Genomic DNA, 19,362 nt, shown 5'->3' on the forward strand with positions numbered 1-19,362 from the left:
CCCAAGTTATACCATCGTGACTGTGCTTTAAATTGTATGTCTAGTGTCGAGTCATTAACGTGGAATTCCTCTATCGATTTAAATATCCTCACTTAATGCAATGCCAAAATGTCAAAACAATGCATCGTTGATATGCCATAATGGGCGGCCAGGTGTCAACTCTTCACATGAGCTTCAATGATATTTTTCTTAATATTTAATAATTATCTTCATTCGACTAGAAATTAAGCTCCACAATTAAAATTATACTTGAGTTAAATTCAAAATTAATAATTCTTATAATCATCTGAGCCAACAGTAGGCATATGCTTTATAAAACTCAATTGTTATGGTGTCATGATAAATTTGATTTGCATGTAATCTTCACAAAAAAAAAAATTTAATAAAAAAATAAATCAAATTTAAACTTATCGTTTGAGTGTTTGACAAGAATATGATTTAATAAAGTCAGAAAGTTGTAAGATTTTTCAATTAGAATTTTTTGAAATTAATACATATAATACTGTAAATTAATACATAAAACATATTTTTTGGATAAAAATTAATACATAAAATACTGTAAATAGTTTACAGGAAACATGTTTTGGATTGGGCTGAAAAAAATACATGACAGCTTTGGGGAGATGTTTTTGAAAATTTTGAAATAAGTGGTCACTGTTTAGGAATTATATAAAAAAGATATCATTCGAAAAATATCTTAAAATAGTATATTTTTCCTAGCAATCGCCCTATATACATCTCATAATTATTATTTACTTCCTAATTTTTGTTATATCCTAATATTAGATGCATCTCGTCAATTATTATTTATTTTATAGTGTTTTAAAAATACTGTATAGTGTTTTATTTTAAAACAGTGTGACATCAATATTTGGTTCAAAAACATTATATAGTGTTTTAAAAAAAAAATATAGTGTTTAAAATAAAATACCATGTTATAACACTATATAGTGTTTTTAAACTAACCTTATAATATTTTTTGATTAAAAACCAACCAATATTTTTGGAACATGAAAAATATTGGTGACTGTTTGAAAATTTTGAAAAAAGAGGTAACATCCGTGAAATACGCAAAAAAAAAAAAGATAATTTTCTCATTCGCCTATAGATAATTATCTCAATATTAGATTTATCTTATTCAACAATCCCCAATCTCAGTGTTAGATAGTCAATAGACCTATCTCTATTCCATATATATAAATATACTATATATATATATATATATATACATATATATAGAAATTGCAATTTTTTACATTTTTCCACGAAAAAAAATGATTTTTAGCCGCCGTCACCCGTGATGATCCGATTAAAACTCCCGCCAAGATTCGCGTTTGGAACATGATAAACGGACAAAGCTGATGGCGGAACACGACTCTGAAAGCAGACTCCTCGCGCCCCGACCGACTGGACCCGCTCGATCTATAAATAATCCCCTCGTTACCCCATACACGCCCCCTCGCTTCCGTCCCATTCGCCTTCCTCGTTTAGAAAGAGCTCTCTCCCTCCTCCAGTCCGAAACCCCAGACAAAGGAGGAAGTCGCGGTCTCTTCCCCTTGGCTCCCGATTTTTGCGTAGGGTAAAGATCAAGATGTGGAACGGCGGCGCGCCGTCGTCGTCGGCTCCGATGGCGCCACCAGGAATGATGCCGGGGCCTCGGATGGCCCCTCCCCCGCCAGCGGTGCAGCCGCCTTACAGCATACCGCCCTCGCCAGGGGAGCTGGAGGCGCAACTGGTGGAGAAGGCGAGGAAGTGGCACCAGTTCAACGCCAAGCGATATGGGGAGAAGAGGAAGTTTGGGTTCGTCGAGACACAGAAGGAGGATATGCCACCGGAGCACGTCAGAAAGATAATCAGGTGCTCTCCCTTTTCTCGGGCTCTTTTGTGGTTCTCTCTCTGATTCCGATTCCACTAGGAAGATGTCGGTTTTAGTGCGAGAGTGTGATGAACAACGCTTAAAATTGGTTTTTAGGTTTACAGAAACTAAAATCACTTTTAGCCCCATGGTCGGTCTTTCATATGTTGATTCTACTATTCTCAAGCGGTGAAGTGTGTGAGTTCTATCAGCAATCGTTTCAGAAGTTTTGTGGGAGTTCATTATGTTTATTGACCGACTATAAAATATTTTTTTCCTTTATTATTATTATTATTATTATTATTATTATTATTATTTTGAATTGTGCTTAAAAAAGAATGTATTATGATGTATCTGTTAAGGTTATATACTTGAGATTGTTAGTTGCACCAAAGGTTTGTCGGGTTAGTTTGTGCCAGGGTTTGAATTTAATTTGATACTTTGGACCTAAAAAGTCTTTCTAACCCAGTGGGATCGAAGCGTAGATATTGATGGAAGACATATATTTCAACCTATGAATTGTTAGAAGAAGATGTGTTTCGGATGTCTTTTCCCCTTTGTATGATGAAAATATTGAATGACACACACTATTTTGCATTTGAAGGTTTGTTTTTTGGCAGTATGAATGATTTCATTTTATTGCTGGCGTAGTTGTGAGGTGGATGAATGGATGATTGTGCTGTTATATTGGGAACTTGAGTACAACTAGTTTATGGTTGATATTTGCGTCATTTGTGATAAACAGACATGGCGATCCTAGTTTCAAGTTAATCGATATTGTTTGCTTTCCTTTTTTGGACAGAGATCATGGAGATATGTCGTCGAAGAAACATCGGTATGATAAACGCGTATACCTAGGAGCTTTGAAGTTCGTTCCTCATGCAGTTTACAAGCTTCTCGAGAATATGCCTATGCCGTGGGAGCAGGTACCCCTTTTTTTTTTCTTGTTTGCCTCTCATCAGCAATGTCTCCTCAGGTCAGGTTTCGAGAATTTTTGGAATTACTACTTAAATCTTCTAACAAAATAAAATTTTTCTTTCTTTTTTCGATTTAGGTTCGCAATGTGAAAGTCCTGTATCATACAACTGGTGCAATCACGTTCGTGAATGAGATCCCATGGGTGGCTGAACCTATATACCTGGCGCAGGTGTGTGTCTTGTTTGATCATCAAAATATACTTCTTCATGACGGCTTCCAGGTCGAAGAGCAATATACATGTCCTCCTAGTACACATCATGTTTTTTTTAATCTAAATTGACAATAAACAGTCCCCGAAAAGTCAAAATTTTGTTGAAGCATCACTGTAATTTGAGAAACTGCTAAATAAGATTGAGTTTGTGTGAAACAAGATAGTAAGCATCATCATCATCATCATCATCATATATATATATAATCCTTGATAGTAGGAATCTTATTTTTATTGTCTCTGGTTTGTGTTTTGGCAGTGGGGCACGATGTGGATCATGATGCGAAGGGAGAAAAGAGACCGAAGACACTTTAAAAGAATGCGTTTCCCACCTTTCGATGATGAGGAGCCTCCGTTAGACTACGCTGACAATTTGTTAGATGTGGAACCCCTGGAGGCTATTCAGATAGAATTGGACGACGAAGAAGATGCTGCTGTGTACTCGTGGTTCTATGATCATAAACCTCTAGTGAAAACGAAGCTTATAAATGGTCCTAGTTACAGAAGGTGGTATCTTTCGCTTCCCATAATGGCAAATCTTCATCGGCTTGCTGGGCAGCTACTCTCTGATCTGATCGACCGCAATTACTTTTACTTGTTCGATATGGAGTCGTTCTTCACTGCCAAAGCGTTAAACATGTGCATACCTGGTATACATCTATCTCACTGTGTTGTTCTTCTTCACAATTTGTTAGTGAATAATCATATTACGTATTTTTAGATTTGAATATTTTATTCGTTGTGATCTGCATGTATGTATGTGTGTATATATATATATATATATATATATATATATTTCACTTTACAGATGTGTGCTAATGTTGTGATCTGTTCACCCTTCTTTTTCCTTACGAATACTTTTGTTGAGATAATTGCAGGAGGTCCCAAGTTTGAGCCATTGTATCGTGATACGGAGAAGGGAGACGAAGATTGGAATGAATTTAACGATATCAATAAGCTTATAATTCGTCAGCCACTAAGAACCGAGTATAGGATAGCATTCCCTCATCTGTACAACAACAGGCCAAGGAAAGTTAAGCTCAGCCCGTATCACGGCCCCAAGATAATGTACATAAAAGCCGAGGATCCTGATTTGCCTGTGTTTTACTTCGATCCTTTAATAAATCCCATCTCTTGGAAAAAAGTTCAACACGAGAATGATGAGGAAGATTTTTTCCTTCCCCAAGGAGTCGAACCTCTCCTGCACGAGACTCCAATATATACCGACACAACAGCAGCCGGTATCTCATTGCTATTTGCGCCACACCCATTTAATATGAGATCTGGTCGAACAAGACGAGCTGAAGATATAGCTCTTGTGTCGGAATGGTACAAGGAGCATTGGTATGTCGTGCTGAATCTGCTGTGTATTTTATTTATCACCATCTTGTTTTCGTTAGAATTGAATTAGTTCCTTGCTTTTCTTAACTCTTGTGCTATTATTTGCAGTCCTCCATCCTACCCGGTTAAAGTTCGTGTCAGTTATCAGAAGTTGTTGAAATGTTTTGTATTGAACGAGTTGCATCATCGACCTCCCAAGGCGCACAAGAAGAAACACTTATTCCGGTCACTTCAGGCAACTAAATTCTTCCAAACGACACAACTAGACTGGGTGGAGGCAGGGCTGCAAGTCTGTCAGCAAGGTTACAATATGCTGAATCTGTTGATTCATCGGAAAAGTCTTAATTATCTTCACCTTGATTATAATTTCAATTTAAAGCCTGTGAAAACACTTACCACAAAGGAGCGAAAGAAGTCGCGGTTCGGCAATGCCTTTCATCTGTGTCGGGAGATACTCCGTCTGACGAAGCTTGTCGTCGATGCCAACGTCCAATTCCGCCTGGGAAACGTCGACGCTTTTCAATTAGCTGATGGCCTGCACTATATTTTCTCTCATGTCGGCCAGTTGACCGGTATGTATCGTTACAAGTACCGTCTCATGCGGCAGATTAGAATGTGTAAAGATTTGAAGCATTTGATTTACTATCGTTTCAATACTGGTCCTGTTGGGAAGGGACCTGGCTGTGGGTTTTGGGCACCCACGTGGAGGGTGTGGTTGTTCTTCCTTCGTGGGATTGTGCCGCTGCTAGAAAGATGGTTGGCCAATTTACTCGCACGTCAGTTCCAGGGTCGTCATTCTGAAGGAGTTGCCAAGACAGTTACGAAGCAACGTGTCGAAAGCCACTTTGATTTGGAGCTCCGGGCTGCTGTGATGCATGATATTCTTGATGCGATGCCTGGTAAGACCACACACGAATGATGTTTTTAATTTCTAAGATAAGTGCGATTTGGTCAACCACTTTGTATCGAATAAAAAATACTAGTAACTCGTCGCTCTGTGCTCTGCAGAGGGTATTAGGCAGAACAAGGCGAGGACTATCTTGCAACATCTTAGTGAAGCGTGGCGCTGTTGGAAAGCCAACATACCATGGAAGGTAAGCTAATCTAATGTGGAGGAGAGGAGAGGAGAGCTTATGTATGATCTCGTGGATTCTCGTTCGCTTCTTCTTCCCGTGGGTTGAGTCATGCTGGTTTGTTTCTTTCAGGTCCCGGCACTTGCAGTGCCGATTGAGAATACGATACTTCGCTACGTAAAATCCAAGGCGGACTGGTGGACGAATGTCGCTCACTACAATCGGGAACGTATCAGAAGGGGTGCAACTGTGGATAAGACCGTTTGTCGAAAAAATCTAGGAAGATTAACTCGTTTAATTTTAAAGGCCGAGAAGGTAAAAATCAAATTCAGTTTGCTTTCAGTCTTTGACTTCACCCTGATGGGCTCTCCATCATACACATCATATGACTTTTGACATTTGTCTACTCCGATTGTCTATTTTCTCATGTTCTTGCATCCTTTATATTCGTTCGACATCTAGTCTGGCGTCGTATGTTTTGGCTCCCTTTTGGGGGCAAAAGCATTTTCTTACCTGTTCGACAAATCACATTTCCTTTCTATTTGCAGGAAAGGCAACACAACTACTTGAAAGATGGTCCGTACATCACCCCGGAAGAAGCTGTGGTCATCTACACCACGACAGCCCATTGGCTGGAATCAAGGAAGTTTTCTCCTATACCGTTTCCACCACTGTGGTACAAACATGACACCAAACTTCTTGTGCTTGCACTAGAGAGGCTGAAGGAGTCTTACAGTGTGGCAGTGAGACTGAATCAATCGCAAAGGGAAGAATTGGGTCTTATCGAACAAGCATACGACAACCCTCACGAGGCTCTATCCAGGATAAAACGTCACTTGTCAAGCCAGCGTGTCTTCAAGGAGGTAAACCAAACCCCCGCCAGCCGTTTGTTTTAATGTCTCATGACCCGTCTTACAGTTTTGCAATTTAACATCCAATACGTACGCACGCATCTTTCACAGGTCGGCATCGAGTTTATGGATCTGTACAGTCATCTGCTTCCTGTTTATGAGATTGAACCTCTCGAGAAAATCACAGATGCGTACCTTGATCAGTATTTGTGGTACGAAGGTGACAGACGACAACTGTTCCCTAATTGGGTCAAGCCTGCGGATTCCGAACCGCCTCCTCTGCTGGTGTACAAATGGTGTCAAGGTATAAATAACTTGCAAGCGATATGGGATGCAAGTGATGGCCAGTGCGTGGTGGTGTTGCAAACAAAGTTTGAGAAGCTCTTGGAGAAAATTGATTTGATCTTGCTTAAGAGGTAAATCATTCGTCGTCCTCTTTCTTGCAAATTTATGCATTAAACTCACTCCTACTTCCATTTCCTTATCCGATTCACCGTTTGCAGGCTTTTATGTTTGGTTCTCGAACCATCACTTGCTGAGTATATAACTGGTAAAAACAATGTCGTTTTGTCATACAAGGATATGAGCCATACGAACAGCTACGGTCTCATTCCCGGTCTGCAAGTCGCCTCCTTTGTTGTGCAATATTATGGGCTTGTGCTTGATCTGTTGCTTCTTGGTTTGACCCGAGCCACTGAAATTGCCGGTCCTTCTCGGATGCCCAATGAATTCATTACTTATGCAGACACCAGAGTTGAGACCAGGCATCCCATTCGATTGTATTCCCGTTACATTGATAGAGTACACATGTTGTTTCGTTTCTCTCGTGAAGAGGCACGTGACCTAATTCAGCGGTATCTTATCGAACATCCTGATCCAAACAACGAGAATATGGTTGGGTATAACAATAAGAAGTGTTGGCCAAGAGATGCAAGAATGAGGCTGATGAAACATGATGGTACATCTCTTTGCCGCCTTAGCCTATCTATCTATTTAGCTTTTAGTTTCTGCTCTTTCTTTTCTCGGTGGTGGTGGTGGTGCTGCTGCTGTGTGTTTGAAGTTTTATTGGTTCATGAATCTGTTCGTGACTTTATTACCTGGACATTACAGTGAACCTCGGACGAAGTGTGTTTTGGGATATGAAGAATCGACTACCTCCAAGTATCACGACATTGGAATGGGAAAACAGCTTTGTTTCTGTTTATAGCAAGGACAATCCAAATCTTCTTTTCAGCATGTAAGGCTATTTCCTCCTGCATTTCTTTTCTCTTCAGTATGTTTTATGGCAACTCAGATCAGAGTGGTGTGCTGTAGTTTCAATTTTATTATGTATGTCTTTGCATGCTTGAAATTTATCTTTCCCAAAACGTTTAATTACATGCCCCTCATATTTTGATTGTCAAATGCCGTGTGTAGCTCTTCATCGTTGCTGCCCCTCATATTTTCTCTCTCTCTCTCTCTCTCTGCCTTAAATTGTAGCTCTTCATCATTGCTGCCTTAAATTTAGCTTGCACATCTGATGCAACCATGCAGAGAGCTCCACCGATTAATTTCTGAAAGAGTTCCTTTGTTGCTTCGAGTTGTTGTTTTTATCACTACCTCATCTGTGTATCAGCATGTGTGTAAGTATAAGCTATGTACAAACTTGTACTGTTTTTTCCTTGTTTTTGGTGCTAACAAAATATGAAGTGTGTTATTTTGCTTATTAAATGAGTACTTATATATTCAGTGCTATACACCCATTATGCCTCGTAAGACGGCTTTTTATTCTTTTATTCACTTTTCTCTTGTTCCTTTTTCGGATATTCTGGGTACCGAACTATCTTTTAGCGATCAAACTTTTTCTTATAGAAGCAATCTAGTTTTCAAAGCTTCGGTAACATTTATTCATCATCGTTTGTTGTTCGTAATGGATTGACTGTAGGTGTGGATTTGAGGTTCGGATATTGCCTAAAGTACGAATGGCTCCGGAGGCTGCTTTCGGTAACACAAAAGATGGAGTGTGGAACCTGCAAAATGAGCAAACCAAAGAGAGAACAGCGATGGCTTTCTTGCGTGTCGATGACGAACAACTGAAGGTGTTTGAGAATCGTGTACGGCAGATCCTTATGTCTTCAGGATCTACCTCTTTCACTAAGATTGTTAACAAATGGAATACGGCTCTTATTGGTACTCCCAAACTGACTCTCTAGCTTTCTATATCATACGGAGGCTCTATTGCTTAATTTATGTACTGTTTTTACTTGTTCGACAGGTCTTATGACGTATTTCCGAGAAGCAACCGTGCACACGCAGGAGTTGCTGGATTTGCTGGTCAAGTGTGAAAACAAGATACAGACCCGTATTAAAATCGGATTAAATTCAAAGATGCCTAGCAGGTAAAAAAAAAAAAAAAGCATTTTATTTTTTGTATTCACCAACTTTGCTGGTATCGTCGACGACGACGACGACGACGACAATCTCTGTGTGTGCTGACGTTTCTTCTGGTCAACAGATTTCCTCCTGTCATTTTTTACACGCCAAAGGAGATTGGAGGCCTTGGCATGTTGTCTATGGGTCACGTATTGATCCCACAGAGTGACCTGCGGTATAGCCAGCAAACAGATGTTGGAGTGACACATTTCAGGAGTGGTATGAGTCATGAGGAAGATCAACTTATTCCCAATCTTTACCGTTACATACAGGTTTTGTTTAATCAAACATCTTGGTTTTCGAATATATATATATATTTCATATTTGCTCATCTTGCACGGTGGCCTTTTTCTGATTTCTCCAGCCCTGGGAGAGTGAGTTTATCGATTCACAGCGTGTTTGGGCTGAATACGCATCGAAGAGACAGGAAGCAGGGTCACAAAATAGACGGCTGACACTCGAGGATCTAGAGGTATTTGGTTTTGCACCGTGAGTCAGTGGTGTACTCTTCTTACGTTAATCGAAAATAAAATTTCTTCAACCAAACCAAGATGATCCGTTTGCCCTGCGACTGCCGCTATCGCCATTGCCACTACTAATTCAAGTTTTGACGTGCTGTGCTGCGCTGTGCTGTAGGATTCCTGGGACAGGGGCATTCCTCGAATCAACACCCTCTTCCAGAAAGACCGCCATACTCTGGCGTATGACAAGGGATGGAGAGTTCGTACCGAATTTAACAAGTATCAAGTTTTGAAGCAGAATCCATTTTGGTGGACCCACCAACGGCATGATGGAAAGCTTTGGAACTTGAACAATTACCGGACCGACGTGATCCAAGCGCTGGGCGGCGTCGAAGGAATTCTTGAACATACATTGTTTAAAGGCACATAGTAAGTAGAAATTGGGGAGGGGGGGCATCATCGTCCTAGTAAAGTATTCATTTCATTTGACATCGTATTATTCGTCCTGTTATTCACCTTTTCTTTCAAGCTGATCGTGGCTATTATTATTATGTATTCATTCCAGTTTCCCGACATGGGAGGGTCTCTTCTGGGAGAAGGCATCTGGATTCGAGGAGTCCATGAAGTACAAGAAACTTACAAACGCGCAACGATCGGGTCTAAATCAAATTCCAAACCGCAGGTTTACCTTGTGGTGGTCTCCCACCATAAATCGTGCAAACGTGTATGTGGGCTTCCAGGTGCAGCTTGATCTGACGGGAATATTTATGCACGGAAAAATTCCTACTTTGAAGATATCTTTGATCCAGATATTTCGTGCTCATCTTTGGCAAAAGATTCATGAGAGTGTTGTCATGGACCTTTGTCAAGTTTTGGATCAAGAGTTGGATGCACTGGAGATTGAGACGGTGCAAAAAGAGACTATACACCCAAGAAAAAGTTACAAGATGAACAGTTCCTGTGCTGATATTCTTCTCTTTGCTGCACATAGATGGCCCATGTCCAAGCCAAGCCTGGTTGCCGAGTCAAAGGATGTTTTCGATCAAAAAGCAAGCAATAAATACTGGATCGATGTGCAACTTCGTTGGGGGGACTATGATTCCCATGACATAGAACGTTATGCTAGGGCCAAGTTCATGGATTACACAACGGACAACATGTCCATATATCCGGCACCCACTGGTATCGATTGCCGCATTCGGCACATGTATCTTATGGGGTCATTTGGGAAGTTGCTAAATGATGATCTTTCTTGTGTGTTTTTGCAGGCGTCATGATCGGATTAGATTTGGCATATAACCTTCACTCAGCCTTCGGCAATTGGTTCCCTGGGTCGAAGCCTTTATTGGCTCAAGCAATGAACAAGATTATGAAGGTATATTAGTTCTTCTTCTTCTTCTTCTTCTTCTTCTTCTTCTTCTTCTTCTTCTTCTTCTTTTACCTGCGACCTTCAATTGTTTTGCTTACTCTCTCTCATGTTTTCATGCAGTCAAATCCGGCATTATATGTCCTGAGGGAGCGCATAAGGAAAGGTCTACAGTTGTACTCATCCGAGCCAACCGAGCCTTATCTTTCGTCACAAAACTACGGAGAAATTTTCAGCAGCCAAATTAAATGGTTTGTCGACGACACTAATGTGTATAGAGTAACAATACATCGAACTTTCGAGGGAAATCTCACCACTAAGCCCATAAATGGCGCCATCTTTACATTCAATCCGAGAACAGGACAGCTATTTCTGAAGGTTTACCGATTTCTTTAAAACCTAGCTCAGCTTGGTTTTGAGCTGTGTTTGATTTTGTTGAGGTTCAGACTTGTGGTTGGTTGGTATCTTGCAGGTCATCCATACGAGCGTGTGGGCAGGGCAGAAACGGCTGGGTCAGCTGGCCAAGTGGAAAACCGCAGAAGAAGTAGCTGCTCTTGTGCGGTCATTGCCAGTGGAAGAGCAACCAAAACAAATCATCGTCACTCGCAAAGGAATGCTGGATCCTCTAGAGGTCCATTTGCTCGATTTCCCCAACATCGTAATCAAGGGGAGTGAGCTACAGTTGCCTTTCCAGGCTTGCTTGAAGATCGACAAGTTTGGTGATCTGATTTTAAAGGCTACCGAACCTCAGATGGTTCTATTTAATATCTACGATGATTGGCTGAAGACTATCTCATCGTACACTGCCTTCTCCCGTCTCATATTGATTCTGCGGGCGCTGCACGTGAACAATGAGAAAGCAAAGATGTTACTGAAGCCTGACAAGACCGTCATCACCCAACCTCACCATATCTGGCCTTCTCTAACGGACGATGAGTGGATGAAGGTAACCTTCCTTAGAATGAATTATTCATTCGATAGCGCCTTTTATTATTGCCTTCCTTCCTTTACCATGTAAAGATAATGTTATGGGTTAACGAGGGAAAGATCTGATTCAGGTGGAAGTCGCACTGAGAGACCTCATTCTTTCAGACTACTCCAAGAAGAATAATGTGAATACATCTGCGCTAACACAGTCTGAAATCCGTGACATAATACTCGGTGCGGAGATTGCTCCACCCTCGCAGCAGAGACAACAGATGGCCGAAATCGAGAAACAGGTTTTGTATTCGGTCATGCGTGCTTTGCTTGCTTAAAATTCTATTTCGTATTTTGAGTTCGTAATGGATGGCTTTCTCTCGGCTGTTGTAGGCCAAAGAAGATAGTCGGTTAACAGCGGTTACATCAAGAACGACGAACGTCCATGGCGATGAGCTTATAGTCACCACAACTAGTCCATACGAGCAGCAAGCATTCGGTTCCAAGACCGACTGGCGCGTGAGAGCTATCTCAGCTGCAAATCTTCATCTCCGTGTTAGTCACATCTATGTGAACTCAGACGACGCAAAGGTACTACTACTAACTAATTCGATTTTCTAATATCCAAGTCATCCTTGAGCTACGACTTGAATCGGTCTTTATTTGCATTTCCTTGTTTGTTGTGGTTTGTGATGAGCAGGAGACGGGATACACTTACATCATCCCTAAGAACGTCTTGAAGAAGTTTATTGGCATAGCAGATTTGAGAACTCAGATTTCTGGTTACCTTTATGGTTTGAGTCCCCAGGATAACCCACGGGTGAAGGAGATCCGCTGCATAGTTATGCCACCGCAATGGGGGACTCACCAGCAGGTGCATCTGCCGTCGGCTCTACCCGAGCACGACGTTCTAAACGACCTAGAACCACTGGGATGGATGCATACGCAGCCCAACGAGCTTCCTCAGCTATCTCCGCAGGTTGGATTTTTTAGTTGCTTTTAGTGATATTGGCCGTGCATTCATTGGGTGAGGAAATGCAATTTTCCCTTTGTTTTTTGTATTTTGTGCAGGATGTGACTGCTCATGCACGGATTCTCGAGAACAATAAGCAGTGGGACGGCGAGAAATGCATTATTTTGACCTGCAGCTTCACTCCAGGATCCTGCTCGTTGACTGCCTACAAGCTGACCCCATCCGGTTACGAATGGGGTCGTGTTAACAAGGATACCGGGAGCAATCCCCACGGTTATCTACCAACGCATTACGAGAAAGTGCAGATGCTTCTCAGTGACCGCTTCCTGGGCTTCTACATGGTAAATAAAATCTTCTCTCTCTCTCCAAATCACATTATTATGTTACGTTGCGATGGGTCGCTGAATCGCGGGTGTTTCTTTGGCTTGTCGGTTGGCATCTCAGGTCCCGGACGATGGCCCTTGGAATTACAACTTCATGGGAGTCAAGCATACGGTAAGCATGCGATACGGCGTGAAGCTAGGAACCGCGAGGGACTACTACCATGAGGATCACCGGCCGACGCACTTCCTGGAGTTCACTAATCTGGAAGAGGGGGGCGCAGCAGAGGCAGACAGGGAGGATGCCTTCTCGTAGTTGGGTCTATAGCGAGCGGCAGGCGATGAGCCTGTAGGATGATGGTGCGAGCCGACGTTTGTATTCCACTTTTGTACTCGGTGTTGTCCGTGAAAGAGGCCCCTCTCAGATTTTTATGTTATGGAATACTTGATGTTGAGCTCATCAAGACTCTGCTTCCTGAAAATTCTAGAATATTTCTTTATCACCATCGACTCTCACTTTTGCCTTCTCTGTTCTCTCAACATGGTAAGACAAATCGGTGTCTTTGCTTGTTGCAGCTCGAGTTCCCTCCCCACTCTTCTTGGTCTCTGACATTCCACGGATTGCAATGCCTCACAGCTCCGATTTGTTCTACTAGTATATAAAGCTGTCTGTAATCATCATAAAATATCCCATCAAGACCAACACCTCATTCCGATTTAGTTAATTGGAATTGACATATAAGGTTAGATAAATATATTATTATCAATTTATATTTAAATTTTTTTAATCATATGTGATTCTGTATCATTAAATTAATAAGTCGGATTCGAAACCATCCTCAACAATTTTTTTATACGGAAAGCACTAAGGTTATAATAGCAAATAATAATAATAATAATAATATTATATGAGACAAGCTTAAATTTGATGTTAGGTTCATCGTCCCATTAATTTCATATCCAAAAGAATAATAACTAACGTTGAAACATTAAACTGATAATAAAACATTTAACTTAAATTTAATAATATATTTAACTTAAAACATTAACTTGATTCAATCCGACAAGTGTTCTTACATACGAAACATTAAACTGATAATAATATATTTAACCTACTTTATAAGTGTTAAGGATTGAATATATTTTTATATCTACAAAATTGATTTGAAAATAAATTAAAAATGTCAAGTAACTTAAATTTAAAGTATCTTGATTATTTATTGTAAGATTTTGGAATCAAATCTTACCTTCAAATGAGAAAATTGAATCACCTATATAACCAGATTAATTAATTCACAAACATAAAAAACCATCCTCCACCCTCCTAAGGTGTCGTAAATTTCGATACAATTCCAAATAATATGCTGTTCTCACGTTGCATTGCAAGACTCCAAGTAAGGTTGCAAAATACGTAAATTGTAAGCCAACAAATTAAGGTAAGGTGCCCCGGTGCTAATATCTTGGATACTATGAGTTAAAACAATGTCAAATTCGCTAACTCAGCCTCCGCAAGCTACCTTTTGATGAAAGGAGACGCAATGCCTGGTCCGCATTCTTCAGAATGGAAGATGATCTGGGGACCTGCATCTTTCTCCTCTTCAAAAATTCCAAGGAATTTTCCAGGCATTGGGGAGGAGGAATGTCCTTCAGGAGAATTGTCTCAGGCCTAAAGATAAACCAACTGGTTAGCAGAATATTTCATAAATAATATAAATAGGAAGAGGAACAATTACCCCAATGCTTTCTTCTTTTTCTTTCTTTTAGTGTTTTTCTGCTTTACAATTTCTTCCTCAGAGTCTGATGAGAACGTTAACCTGTAGAAAGAAATTTAGTTCTCCACTAAAAAAAGTTTCTTTGCTCTTGATAAGCAAGCTCATCGAATTACTACAAGTGCATGATGCACTCCAATAATATAACAGAAGAAGGATTCAGGTACCATGAACAATCATGGTGATGACCAGATACAGTGATCCACTAAAAAAAAATTCAATCCTGAGAATACACGAGGCAATCCAAAAAGGCATACTTTTCACGGGCTGCAAGAACAGCAACTATGTTGCTTGGAAGCATTCCTGGTATACTGGGTGCGTCATCTGGTTGTTCAGTCTCTTCAGCTTCTACACCTTTCTTCTGTTTTGGTTGAGTCTTTCTCTGCGCCCATAGTCTCCTACGTTCTTTATTCTCATGAGCGACCCTTCAAAAAACAAGTCCACTCACTCATTTGTTCGCACTATTTTTCATATATTTTAAAGAAAGGAAGGACCAGAACTACATCTTCAACATACTTAAATAAGATTATGTACAGTTAAAACCATGTAAAAACAAGAAGATTGAAGTAAATGACATGGCATAGTGGCCTCAACATTTTATGTAGCATAAGAATGTCAAGATACCTAGCCAATCTGCAACTAGCATGTTGACAATTCTATCTTCACGTTGATAAAACCATATTTGAAAACCACAATACAACAATACTACACAGAAGTAGCCACACAACATATTTCACAAATATGCAGGACCATCCTATCTTGTGAATTCAAATTTACAGAAACTTGTACCAAGAAATGAATTGAATGCTCTCATGTTGAGGATAAGATGTTCATCAAAAAGCGCCTCCAAAAAAGATTACATCTGAGACATATTTGCTTTAAATTATTTCACATGCATCCTTCCCGTACTTCAGATAGTGGCAAGCTTTGGTTACAACTTATATATTCAATAAAAAAATACATTCCGAAATTATGTGAAATGCAAAGCAAAATTTTAATTTATCTTTGGTGAGGCAATAAAAGTCATGTATGCATTCTTAGCATGATTGATTGAAGCTAAGCTAAGAGAAGAAATTAACAGTCCAAAATAGCTATTCGACTCAACAGATGATAGAACAATATTTTCAGAATAATGAATGCATCTTCAGATAGGACATGTATAACTCTTAACAGAAGAGCGAGACAGCTCAAAGAAGTATTTGCCCTGCGTACAAACTTAATGCAGTGCTGCATGAAAACTAATGCCAGCTCAAACTATTGAGCTACATGTCCAATTGCACTGTTTATTGCATTCCACATTCAACTCAATAAAATTAATGCAGACACACCTAATATGAAAGAAACATTCAACATAACTCTTTTAACTATGGCAGGATACATGCTCATACAGGTATGCAACAACCAAAAAGTTGACCCTAAGAATTCAGAATAGGCTGACACAAACTTGCACCAGCAAACTTCAGCATGCATTGATGCCACCGAAACTGGCTGTTCAAAATCAGCATACCTGAGAATGTCTTGGTACCATTAAAACTAGTTTCATGTAGAAGCATGTCCCCATGTGCAGTAGCACATGAATCCTCGATTTGCACATTAATACTTGCATAAACTGTCTGATCCAATAATTACAACAGAAAGCTGTCGATCTCAACTATGTGGGTATCGGCTATATGAACTATTACTGATTAATTCAAGAGAAGTGTTTTTGCATAAATATTGCCATATCCTTTTTGCGTGCAGTCTGGATTATGGATTGGGTTACTAAAGGCAGCATGAGGGTTCCCCAGCATCTAAAATCCAGCACCTCCTGTACCTTAAAATTTTCGATTTATTTCCATCTGATGTTGCATTTGCTGTGGCTTTTGAATCGTAGCAAACATCTCATTTAGCTAAAAATACCTAAAACAATGTGGCATTTGAGCTCCTAGTAGAAGCATCCAACATCAATGCTTAATCACGTCGGCGACATGACCAGAAACCTATCTCATCTTATTTTACTTCAGAAAGCAAATAAAGAGAAAGAAAATATCATCGATTAAATCACCATAAATCTATAGGCATATCCAACAAATAATTATTTCCTCACGGATGTACGATAACTACGTTGAAACCCTAGTTGAAACCTAGGGTTCCCGAACCGAAAAGCAAACGACCAGTTTTAGCCGACAGATGATGAAGAAAATTGGGGAAGTAAACCACGAGAAAGGGCAAGGAAGGATCTGCCAAAGTTGGACCTCGGCGGCAGTAAGCTCCTCCGGTGCGTCGGAATCGCCGCCGTCATGCATCTCCTTCATCGCCGCTCTGCCGCCACCGACGGATTGGGGAATCGCCCAGGACGCTGGCCGCCGTTACATTATATAGGCGGCAACCGGTTGGTGACCAGACCGAACCGGTCCAACATAAACGGAGTGCGCTAAAAACCAAGACAACTTAAACCCCCAACGGAAGCGGCCCAAATGACTCGCTCCTCTTCTTCCGGTGTGAGTGAGAGTGCGGAATCCCTCCTCATCACACCAAATCCTGCCCACTGATTCGTTGTTCTCTAAATAATTGAAATGGTTAGTGATGATGTTTTCCATTTCTATTTCCTGGATAGTGTAGTCAGTGGTTCCGATCTTCTATTTTGAAAGAAGCGAGTATCCTAAATCTCGGGTCATGTGAGTTGACGATATGATGATTGGGTGTTCATCGTCGAGGAAGACCTAAACAACAATTAGGTAACTAGTACAAAACAAAGACATGCTGCTATTGGCGGCCACATTAGCATAAAATCATAACGAACTCATCCTCTCGATTAAATGTAAGTAATTCAAAGAATAATAATCTTCTTAAAACCATATAATTAGTACTACCACTATAATCAATAGTGGTTTGGATACAAATCATTTGATTAAATGATTTATTCCTACCTTCGTTGACTTGAGCAATCGACGGGTCCTCAAGTAGATGCATCCAAAGTTCAAAAAAAAATTCCACATCTAGCTTTTAAATAGAGAGAACCCTTAGATATGTCTTTCATCAAACTTTCCTCGTCTCAGTGAAAGATGATAGATACTATTAAAAAAAGATAGACCTCCAAATTCATTCAAATCTATATATCAAGGTGACGTTGAAAATGTATTATTAATATGAACGAAGCTTAATGACGCCTTTTGATTTCCTTCATATCCTCCCTTTAATTGATGATGATGTCTACAGAAACTTGAAACGTGACTCTGTTATTTTCACTTCTTACCCTTTTATTCTTTTGCTTTTGTTTGATTAGGTGTACGTTCTTGCTGCAGATGCAGGGTTTTTGCATCGTTGGGTACTGTTTTAGATTGATTGCTTGTGGTAAAGAGGCATGGAGCAGTCTTGTCTTTTATTTTTATTTTTATTTTTTCGTAAATAATAAGTGATGAGAGTGAAATTTGATCTAGTAATTTTTTTTACTAGCTAAATTTTATTCGACACATTGAAAAATCTTAACCAAATATGGTTTCGAATCTTCAACCTAGTGTGTTGAAAAAATTATGATTTAAAATGTTCGATCTAAGAAAAATAAATTGGAAATATTATCATTAAACTAATATTCTACTTGTTTAAATTTATATTATTATTATTATTATTATTATTATTATTATTATTCTAGTTGTTGTTGATAGGTTTAGATAGGTAACTCCTTCACCTTGATGATATCATGAGATGATGATGATGATGATATTATTATTATTAGAGGCTGTTGATCGATGAATAGTGAGCTAAGCCAGTACGTGTTCGTCACTTCACTGAATTTAATCTGAAATCATAAAGAATTCTTGATAAGAGTCATCTTGTTGGTCACATCTTGCAAGACTTCAATACAAATGTTGGACTACGACATCGAACAAACAAGAGAGAACATTTATTTCAACAAATTATATTACAAGCCTCTTAAACGGAAGACGGGAGGAGCAATATTCCAACAAACATCAGAAATAGATTTGCTCTTCAACACAATCACCACATCAGAAGCAGTGAGGATATTACGACCAAAAAGAAGAAAAGATGTCAACATATTTGTGAAGGGAACAGAGATGTTGTCATCTACAACATCACTGATAGGAAGAGACTCCACCAAAGTGGCTGCCAAAGAAACTCTTCTGACTGTCTGCTCCCAATCCAAATGCACATATCCAAAAACACAGAACTAGCAGAGCGTCCTGCAACACAAAGATCTAGGAGCAGTAGAACCACATGAAGCCAAACACAAGCATGGAGATGCTCCCAACCCACCTCATATGTTCATTGTAGGGAAGCTTGATCTCCCCGTACCTTCTGCCCACTATTTTAGCAAAACCCTGTAGACGCATGCAATGGCTTCCAACTCGAGGTTGATAGCCACAAGGAAAACTAACGGCTCCCCTCTCTTAGTGCTGTTCCGATCCTAACAGTTATCACGATGTCCCTCTCGAGTAACCTATGACCGAGATTATTTAGGATCTGTGTTTAAAGGTGAATCGATCTCATTATCGTGATCTCATCACGATCCGATTCCCATTGCACAAATCCAAGGACATCACAATATATATATATGCATATATGCAATAGTTATAAAGTGATATATGCCAAAATATAATAAGCAAAAATATTCTATATCAAGTCACACGAGCCATCGCTCACGTGATTGGCATGCTAGGTACCTATGACTAGCACCACCTTTGCAGGTGGGCGCCCCCGTGGGTAGCGCTAACCCCGCGGGCAGGTGCCCCTATGTGCGCCGCCCCTTTCGCGGGGGATTCTGCCCGCGAGGCTGGTTGCCAGCCCCGCCGGCCGCAAGCTTGCTGCAGGCACAGCGCTTGCGCATGCGCCGGCGCTA

The 19,362-nt window shown here is 40.2% G+C and overlaps 2 protein-coding genes across 4 annotated transcripts; one reads left to right on the forward strand and one right to left on the reverse strand.

The window, feature by feature from the left end:
- Nucleotides 1-1,627: 1,627 nt before the first annotated feature.
- LOC103974786 (pre-mRNA-processing-splicing factor 8A-like) lies at nucleotides 1,628-13,140 on the forward strand. The gene is made up of 26 exons (XM_065193953.1): nucleotides 1,628-1,857; nucleotides 2,658-2,781; nucleotides 2,910-3,002; nucleotides 3,301-3,691; nucleotides 3,920-4,385; nucleotides 4,491-5,281; nucleotides 5,391-5,476; nucleotides 5,588-5,770; nucleotides 6,004-6,318; nucleotides 6,418-6,722; nucleotides 6,810-7,264; nucleotides 7,417-7,543; nucleotides 8,231-8,475; nucleotides 8,561-8,684; nucleotides 8,801-8,990; nucleotides 9,083-9,190; nucleotides 9,355-9,608; nucleotides 9,745-10,361; nucleotides 10,448-10,554; nucleotides 10,669-10,923; nucleotides 11,018-11,491; nucleotides 11,604-11,765; nucleotides 11,857-12,054; nucleotides 12,164-12,442; nucleotides 12,535-12,777; nucleotides 12,881-13,140. Exons 1-26 carry the CDS (start codon nucleotides 1,628-1,630, stop codon nucleotides 13,070-13,072), a joined length of 7,014 nt encoding a protein of 2,337 aa, XP_065050025.1. The 3' UTR covers nucleotides 13,073-13,140.
- Nucleotides 13,141-14,010: 870 nt separating this feature from the next.
- On the reverse strand, nucleotides 14,011-16,917 carry LOC135679056 (uncharacterized). Of its 3 annotated transcripts, none has more exons than XM_065192443.1 (4): nucleotides 16,760-16,917; nucleotides 14,783-14,950; nucleotides 14,490-14,570; nucleotides 14,011-14,422 (listed from the first exon to the last, which is right to left on the reverse strand). In XM_065192443.1, the coding sequence occupies exons 1-4, from the start codon at nucleotides 16,804-16,806 to the stop codon at nucleotides 14,251-14,253; spliced, it is 468 nt and encodes a 155-aa protein (XP_065048515.1). In that variant the 5' UTR covers nucleotides 16,807-16,917; the 3' UTR covers nucleotides 14,011-14,250. The 3 variants fall into 3 exon arrangements, with proteins under 3 accessions (XP_065048515.1, XP_065048513.1, XP_065048514.1); XM_065192441.1 differs by having other exon boundaries at nucleotides 16,722-16,876; XM_065192442.1 differs by having other exon boundaries at nucleotides 16,725-16,871.
- Nucleotides 16,918-19,362: the final 2,445 nt, after the last annotated feature.

Source organism: Musa acuminata, chromosome BXJ1-7 (genome assembly GCF_036884655.1).
Source record: "Musa acuminata AAA Group cultivar baxijiao chromosome BXJ1-7, Cavendish_Baxijiao_AAA, whole genome shotgun sequence".
Taxonomy (NCBI): domain Eukaryota; kingdom Viridiplantae; phylum Streptophyta; class Magnoliopsida; order Zingiberales; family Musaceae; genus Musa; species Musa acuminata.

Bases quoted from the DNA above. Each gene is read 5' to 3' on its own strand.
- LOC103974786 (XM_065193953.1), top strand. From the start codon at position 1,628: ATGGCGCCACCAGGAATGATGCCGGGGCCTCGGATGGCCCCTCCCCCG. The intron at 2,782-2,909 runs GTACCCCTTTTT...TTTTCGATTTAG, and splicing joins TGCCTATGCCGTGGGAGCAG to GTTCGCAATGTGAAAGTCCT. The intron at 8,685-8,800 runs GTAAAAAAAAAA...TCTGGTCAACAG, and splicing joins AATTCAAAGATGCCTAGCAG to ATTTCCTCCTGTCATTTTTT.
- LOC135679056 (XM_065192441.1), bottom strand. From the start codon at position 16,819: ATGAAGGAGATGCATGACGGCGGCGATTCCGACGCACCGGAGGAGCTT. The intron at 14,951-16,721 runs GTTTACTTCCCC...TGTTTTTTGAAG, and splicing joins CTTCCTTGCCCTTTCTCGTG to GGTCGCTCATGAGAATAAAG. The intron at 14,571-14,782 runs GTATGCCTTTTT...TTCTTTCTACAG, and splicing joins GTTCTTGCAGCCCGTGAAAA to GTTAACGTTCTCATCAGACT.